We start from the raw sequence: 8,517 nt of genomic DNA on the forward strand, positions 1-8,517 counted from the left end.
AGAATGAAGCTGCCTGTCTGTCTGCCTGTCTCACCTCTCCCAGGTCCAGGATGAAGCTGTCTGTCTGCCTGTCTCACCTCTCCCAGGTCCAGGATGAAGCTGCCTGTCTGTCTGCCTGTCTCACCTCTCCCAGGTCCAGGATGAAGCTGCCTGTCTGTCTGCCTGTCTCACCTCTCCCAGGTCCAGAATGAAGCTGCCTGTCTGTCTGCCTGTCTCACCTCTCCCAGGTCCAGGATGAAGCTGTCTGTCTGCCTGTCTCACCTCTCCCAGGTCCAGAATGAAGCTGCCTGTCTGTCTGCCTGTCTCACCTCTCCCAGGTCCAGGATGAAGCTGCCTGTCTGTCTGCCTGTCTCACCTCTCCCAGGTCCAGGATGAAGCTGCCTGTCTGTCTGCCTGTCTCACCTCTCCCAGGTCCAGGATGAAGCTGCCTGTCTCACCTCTCCCAGGTCCAGGATGAAGCTGCCTGTCTGTCTGCCTGTCTCACCTCTCCCAGGTCCAGGATGAAGCTGCCTGTCTGTCTGCCTGTCTCACCTCTCCCAGGTCCAGAATGAAGCTGCCTGTCTGTCTGCCTGTCTCACCTCTCCCAGGTCCAGGATGAAGCTGTCTGTCTGCCTGTCTCACCTCTCCCAGGTCCAGGATGAAGCTGCCTGTCTGTCTGCCTGTCTCACCTCTCCCAGGTCCAGGATGAAGCTGCCTGTCTGTCTGCCTGTCTCACCTCTCCCAGGTCCAGAATGAAGCTGCCTGTCTGTCTGCCTGTCTCACCTCTCCCAGGTCCAGGATGAAGCTGTCTGTCTGCCTGTCTCACCTCTCCCAGGTCCAGAATGAAGCTGCCTGTCTGTCTGCCTGTCTCACCTCTCCCAGGTCCAGGATGAAGCTGCCTGTCTGTCTGCCTGTCTCACCTCTCCCAGGTCCAGGATGAAGCTGCCTGTCTGTCTGCCTGTCTCACCTCTCCCAGGTCCAGGATGAAGCTGCCTGTCTCACCTCTCCCAGGTCCAGGATGAAGCTGCCTGTCTGTCTGCCTGTCTCACCTCTCCCAGGTCCAGGATGAAGCTGCCTGTCTGTCTGCCTGTCTCACCTCTCCCAGGTCCAGGATGAAGCTGCCTGTCTGTCTGCCTGTCTCACCTCTCCCAGGTCCAGGATGAAGCTGCCTGTCTGTCTGCCTGTCTCACCTCTCCCAGGTCCAGGATGAAGCTGCCTGTCTGTCTGCCTGTCTCACCTCTCCCAGGTCCAGGATGAAGCTGTCTCCCTGGTTGAAGCTCTCCCAGCTGACAGGAACCTCGGTTGCCCGGACGGTGCGTCGACCTCTGACCTGCAGCAGCCTCTGAACCTCCACCTCATTGGTCACAACGTGGCGGAACCCCGAGGCCACGCCCCCTTTCTGAGGTCAGCAGGAAAACAGACAGCTGGTCAATCCTCCAATCAAGTTCACAATGTCACACAATGTCTTTTATTTATTAGCTTCTATTTTCCCCAGTGCTGAGGAGTGTTGGGGTCAGTAGTAGTGATAGTAGTATTATCAGTAGTAGTATTATCAGTAGTAGGGTTAGAAGTAGTAGTAGTAGTAGTATCAGTAATATTATCAGTAGTAGTATTAGCAGTAGTAGTATTAGAGGTAGTAGTAGTATCAGTAGTATTATCAGTAGTAGTATTATCAGTAGTATTATCAGTAGTAGTATTATCAGTAGTATTATCAGTAGTATTATCAGTAGTAGTATTATCAGTAGTAGTATTATCAGTAGTAGGGTTAGAAGTAGTAGTAGTAGTAGTATCAGTAATATTATCAGTAGTAGTATTAGCAGTAGTAGTATTAGAGGTAGTAGTAGTATCAGTAGTATTATCAGTAGTAGTATTATCAGTAGTATTATCAGTAGTAGTATTATCAGTAGTATTATCAGTAGTATTATCAGTAGTAGTATTATCAGTAGTAGTATTATCAGTAGTAGTATTATCAGTACTATCAGTGCAGTAGTATTCTCAGTAGTATTCTCAGTAGTATCGGTGCAGTCACCATGTACTTCAGTCCGGGTTTGAAGTACCCGCTGAAGGTTCTGGACTCGAAGTTCTGGACTTCTCTGTACTGCACCGCCGCTCCCTGCAGGAAGTCGTCCATCTGGACCGCAAAGATGGCCGCCGCTCCGCTCTCATCCTGAGAACACTCCGCACCTAGGAGACAGCCGTCCAATCAGAGAGCAGATCTACCGTCCAATCAGAGAGCAGATCTACCGTCCAATCAGAGAGCTGATCTACTGTCCAATCAGAGAGCAGATCTACTGTCCAATCAGAGAGCAGATCTACCGTCAGATCTGCATCAGCTGGTTAGTTTAGTTTAAAGGAGTTTAGGAACAGAAACCTGAACCTGCGTCTCCATCGGTTTGTTATCAGATGTAACAAAACATTAAAATAAATACAGAAAAGACGCCTGAAGACGATTATGATGTCATCAGCGAGGTGTCAGATGAGCCAAAGTGTCTCTGATCCATTTAAGCAACTGATTTAATGGGAAACCGGCCCGGGTGGGCGGAGTCAGCACTTGTTATTTAAACGGACGATCACCAAGCTCTCCTATTGGCTGAGATACTGGAGTCAGAAAGAGAAGCAGACTAACCACCAGCAGGCTGAGCTTCATGTTTCCTCCCCAAGTTGTGATTTAGTTTTTCCTGCGTTCAGATCCTGAAGCCACTGTGCAGCTAGCAGCTGAGATGAGGACGGAGCCGCCGGGTGACTCTTCAGGATTTTAGCGGCTAACTCCGCCCACGCCGCCTCCGTCAGGTCCTGCGCCCGGACCGAAGGACCGGAGCGGCCCAGGTGGGTTCAGACTGTTTGACCCAGCAGGTCCTGGAGAAACTCCAGATAACAGATAAGAGCTGCTGGAGCTTCTCTGTGGCTGCTCCGGTCCTTCGGTCCGGGCGCAGGGCCTGACGGAGGCGGCGTGGGCGGAGTTAGCCGGCGGCGGTGGGTCACGTGCTCCGTCCTTGTCTCGGCCAATAGGAGAGCTCGGCGATGTCGGCGCCGGTCTCAGCCGCCGGGTTGAAGCGGGCCGTCCGTTTAAATAACAAGTGCTGACTCCGCCCACCCGGGCCGGCTTCGGCGCACGCCGGGTGGAATTACAAGTGGACCCAGTCTGACAGACAGCAGCTAAACAATCTGAGCGTCTTCCGGACAGACGGACTCTCAGTCAGACGCGCTCTGATTGGAGGAGTGATGGGGGGGAGGAGCTTGGTGAAACATGGCTCCGCCCCTCTGTCTGTCGGACAGACGGGGGACAACAACAAACACAAAACAGGACAACAACAAACACAAAACAGGTCAACAACAAACACAAAACAGGACAACAACAAACACAAAACAGGACAACAACATCAAATCCCAACAGCAACAATAGGTATGACAAGAAGACATTACATAATAAACAAAAACAAGGCAGCAATATTTAGTCAAGTGTTTGTTAGGTGAAGCAACTGCAGCTAACAGTGACCACTTCCATTATTCTGTCATGTGTCATGTGTCATGTCATGTGTCATGTCATGTGTCATGTGTCATGTGTCATGTTATGTGTCATATGTCATGTGTCATGTCATGTGTCATGTCATGTGTCATGTCATGTGTCATGTGTCATGTCTTATGTGTCGTGTGTCATGTCTTATGTGTCGTGTGTCATGTCATGTGTCATATGTCATGTGTCATGTCATGTGTCATGTCATGTGTCATGTGTCATGTGTCATATGTCATGTGTCATGTTATGTGTCATATGTCATGTGTCATGTCATGTGTCATGTCATGTGTCATGTCATGTGTCATGTGTCATGTCTTATGTGTCGTGTGTCATGTCTTATGTGTCATGTGTCATGTCTTATGTGTCGTGTGTCATGTCATGTGTCATATGTCATGTGTCATGTCATGTGTCATGTCATGTGTCGTGTGTCATGTCATGTGTCATGTCATGTGTCATGTGTCATTTGTCATGTCATGTGTCATGTGTCATGTCTTATGTGTCGTGTGTCATGTCATGTGTCATGTCATGTGTCATGTGTCATGTGTCATGTGTCATATGTCATATGTCATGTGTCATGTTATGTGTCATATGTCATGTGTCATGTCATGTGTCATGTCATGTGTCATGTCATGTGTCATGTGTCATGTGTCATGTGTCATGTCTTATGTGTCATGTGTCATGTCTTGTGTCATGTGTCATGTCATGTCATGTGTCATGTCATGTGTCGTGTGTCATGTCTTATGTGTCATGTGTCATGTCATGTCATGTGTCATGTCATGTGTCGTGTGTCATGTCTTATGTGTCATGTCTTATGTGTCGTGTGTCATGTCATGTGTCATGTGTCATGTCATGTGTCATGTCTTATGTGTCATGTGTCATGTCTTATGTGTCGTGTGTCATGTCTTATGTGTCGTGTGTCATGTCATGTGTCATGTGTCATGTGTCATGTCATGTGTCATGTCATGTGTCATGTGTCATGTCATGTGTCATGTGTCATGTGTCATGTGTCATGTGTCATGTCAGTACCTTGCCAGTAGTGCAGGTCGTACTGAAGTCTTCCAGGTCTCTGTTTGACGGTGTTGAGAACCAGGTAGGCGTCTCCGCTGTAGAACCCTCCATACAGACTCTGTGGAACAGGAACCAGGTCCATGTTCTCCACCCGCCAGACCTGCAGCCCCGCCTGCTGCCCCGCACGCTCAAACTCCGGGTGGAACACCATGCTGGAGGAACAGAACCACAGAACCTCAGAACCTCAGAACCACAGAAGGATGTGATGTCACCAGAGCCACAGCCAATCACAGAGAAGCCCTGAAGCTCCGCCCCCTGGCCGGTCTGCTGGTTAACCCGGAGCTTTGGGTCCACTTGTAATTGCCACCGGCGCACCGGGGAGGCGGAGTCAGAACTTGATATTAAAGCGGACGGCTGCCGGCGATGACATCACCGAGCTCTCCTATTGGCTGAGACCCTGAACAGACTGAGGTTCAGCTTGCTGAGGTTCAGCTTTCTCCTGCAGCATGTGGTTTAGCTCCTGAAGCTCCTGAAGCTCCGGTTTGTGTTTCCACACTCAGCTGCTGGATCAGGACTCAGCAACACCACCTGCTGCCTGTAAGCTCCGCCCACGCCGCCTCCGGCACGCCGGGCGCCGGGGGCGAGAACAAGCGCACCCAAGTGTAAGAAATAAAATGAATACTGTGTCTTTTTAATGAATTTAACTCTGTCCTTTGTTTCCTTTGACCTGCAGAGAACAGTGTGTTTCTCCCTACATACCATGATGATGTCATCAGTGCATACGTGTGCGTGTCCACTGTATGTGGTGATGAGCGGTTAGACTGTTCTTATAGGTGAACCACAGTCTATGCTATCCATACATGTTTCCACATTAGGTAAAGCTGGCTGTCTGAAGCTGTGGGTTTGGCTCTGTGTGGATTTCAGGTTTTGTTTGTCTGATCTGTAGAAGACTCCTCTGCTCTGTGCTGGTCTGGAGCTCGGACCTGGTCCGGAGCTCTGTGCTGGTCCGGAGCTCGGACCTGAACCTGCAGGCGGGAATAAACTGCACAGAAGACTCTGAACCTTTTGCTCTTCACCCAGAAGGTGAAACAGTATTTTCCCTTCACAACTTTACATTCCTCATCCTGTCTAGCTGTCTATCAGCCAATCAGACGGCAGAAACAGGCAGGCTACCAGTCTGGGCTCGCCTCACACACACACACACACACACACACACACACACACACACACACACACGCCCGTCCCCCCGGTCTGACTGTGAGATATTAATATTAATATTAATATTAATATTAATGACATATTGATGTTAAAGTGTCTTTTATGGCTTTTCATTTGGAGCAAAACACAGAAACACATCAACTCACTTAAAGACTCTCCACCTGTCTGTCTGAACTACCTGTCTGTCTGAACCACCTGTCTGTCTGAACCACCTGTCTATCTGAACCACCTGTCTGTCTGAACTACCTGTCTGTCTGAACCACCTGTCTATCTGAACCACCTGTCTGTCTGAACCACCTGTCTGTCTGAACTACCTGTCTGTCTGAACTACCTGTCTGTCTGAACCACCTGTCTGTCTGAACTACCTGTCTATCTGAACCACCTGTCTGTCTGAACTACCTGTCTGTCTGAACCACCTGTCTGTCTGAACCACCTGTCTATCTGAACCACCTGTCTGTCTGAACTACCTGTCTATCTGAACCACCTGTCTATCTGAACCACCTGTCTATCTGAACCACCTGTCTGTCTGAACTACCTGTCTGTCTGAACTACCTGTCTGTCTGAACCACCTGTCTGTCTGAACCACCTGTCTATCTGAACCACCTGTCTATCTGAACTACCTGTCTATCTGAACCACCTGTCTATCTGAACCACCTGTCTGTCTGAACTACCTGTCTGTCTGAACTACCTGTCTGTCTGAACCACCTGTCTATCTGAACCACCTGTCTGTCTGAACTACCTGTATCTGAACCACCTGTCTGTCTGAACTACCTGTATCTGAACTACCTGTCTGTCTGAACTACCTGTCTATCTGAACTACCTGTCTATCTGAACCGTGTGTTTATCTGAACTACCTGTCCATCTGAACTACCTGTCTATCTGAACTACCTGTCTATCTGAACTGTGTGTTTATCTGAACTACCTGTCTATCTGAACTACCTGTCTATCTGAACTACCTGTCTGTCTGTCTGAACTGGTTTTACAGCCTGAAGAAGCAGCAGAGTGGTTCATCTTCCTAAACACACAAGCTCTGTGATGCAGCAGAGGAAACACCTGAAGCACCGCTCAGCTGATCATACATTTAATATGAGATATAAATATAAAATTAAAATTAAACTAAAGTTAAACCAGCAGTAAATCTACCAGTTATGATAATGATAATAACAATATGAAAACAGACAGAAACCAGACAGAGAGACAACAGACAGACAGAGAGACAACAGACAGACAGAGAGACAACAGACAGAGAGAGAGATGATTCTAGTGAATTCATCTGAAGAGTTAAACTTCCAGCTGGCAGAGAACAGAAGAATACTGAAGAAACAGTGAAGTTACCTGTCTGTGTCTGTAGCTGTGTCTGTGGCTGTCTGTGTCTGTGTCTGTCTGTGTCTGTGTCTGTCTGTGCCGAGGAGGATCTAGTCTGTGTTGAAGTAGTTTCAGATGAAGACAGACAGATGGACGGGCGACTCCCTTCCTGCTGTAACTCTACCTGCTGGCTCCGCCCCCCCGACCAGACACACAAAGAACAAACACACCCAGCTGCAGCAGATGATACCTGATGCTCCGCTTTGCATGAGCTGCAGCTGGAAACCAGTCTGACAACACACTGCCCCCCCCCCCCCCTCCCCAAACACACACACACACACACACACACAGTTACAGGCTCTACTGGTTTCTACTGGAGCTGACCAGTACAACACAGTCTTCTCTTCTACTGGTTTCCAGTCAGCAGCTGATCCAGCTCCTCAGTATTTTTACTGATTCTCTTCCCACACTCACATTTTCCATTCAGACCTGCAGCCGCTTCCTAACCTGCAGACCACATCCTGTCAGGATCAGTGCTGCCCCCCTGTGGACAGACTGGAACCTTCTGGACTCTGAACAGTACAGACTGGACCTCCTGCACCTCCAACACCACTACTGTATATACTCTATACTCCATATGCTGTATGACCAAGTCTAAATATGTGCTATGAAAATGACTTAAAAAAGTATTTTCATTTACTTCAGATTCCTCTTTAAATGTATTAATTATTTTCACTTTGCCACTTTGTTGTACGTCAATGGAGCTCTTATTTTGAAAATCATCGACGGGATGTCCTATTATGAAGTCTGGCTAGCTAGTTTTATTTTGAAAGTTGCTACCGGAAGTCGTGTGCTTTATTCTGGCGAGCTTGACACAGCCAGTCAGCTGTGGTCGAGTTAGTTGTTTTAGTTTAGTTTGTAGGCAGAAATGTCAAGTTAAAGTATTTTAGCAGACAGTTTGTTTCTGTCCGTTTGTTTTGGCGGCAGAATGGAGACGTTCGGTAAGCTCACGAGCCTGCTGCTGCACGCGCTGGAGACGGTGAGTGACGAGCTAGCTGGTTAAACTAGCGTTAGCTTAACTTCAGTCGCGTGAACGGCAGGAAGGTAAACAAAGCTACAGATCTGACTGGATGAAGGTTTGGCATCGAGTCTCTGTAGCACAAGTCACTGTGAACATGTCGACTCGGAGTGTTTCATGTTAAACAGGAAACTGTCATCGCTTTGTTAGAACAGTTTCATAAAGTAGAAGTTGATCAGTTAACGACGGTAACGTGACTGACGTCACCTGAGCTGCAGAGTTAGCTTCCAGGCTCAGAATATATCGATGATCCAGCTGTTTACTGACTGGTCTGTGATCAGCCCGGTAAACAGCCTGACTGGTCTGTGATCAGCCCGGTAAACAGCCTGACTGGTCTGTGATCAGTCAGTAAACAGCCTGACAGCAGGTCAGCTGCTCAGCCTGGTGACGTGGAGTCTCAGGTGTGATATCTGTG

The 8,517-nt window shown here is 48.6% G+C and overlaps 1 protein-coding gene across 1 annotated transcript in view; it reads right to left on the bottom strand.

Moving 5' to 3' along the window:
- LOC139667143 (gelsolin-like) overlaps nucleotides 1-7,178 on the bottom strand; it is a 9,678-nt gene extending 2,500 nt beyond the window's left edge. The window contains exons 1-4 of the mRNA XM_071546562.1: nucleotides 7,055-7,178; nucleotides 4,520-4,713; nucleotides 2,009-2,163; nucleotides 1,217-1,378 (exon numbers count right to left, since the gene is read on the bottom strand). Of these exons, the coding sequence (XP_071402663.1) occupies nucleotides 1,217-1,378; nucleotides 2,009-2,163; nucleotides 4,520-4,712 (510 nt within the window). The 5' untranslated portion in view covers nucleotide 4,713; nucleotides 7,055-7,178. The remainder of the gene's footprint in view (nucleotides 1-1,216; nucleotides 1,379-2,008; nucleotides 2,164-4,519; nucleotides 4,714-7,054) is intronic.
- Nucleotides 7,179-8,517: the final 1,339 nt, after the last annotated feature.

This window comes from Centroberyx affinis, unplaced genomic scaffold (assembly GCF_046629955.1).
Source record: "Centroberyx affinis isolate AG114_WGS23_722 - 3 ecotype Tasmania unplaced genomic scaffold, CSIRO-AGI_Caff_v1 ptg005314l_1, whole genome shotgun sequence".
In the NCBI taxonomy this organism is placed as follows: domain Eukaryota; kingdom Metazoa; phylum Chordata; class Actinopteri; order Beryciformes; family Berycidae; genus Centroberyx; species Centroberyx affinis.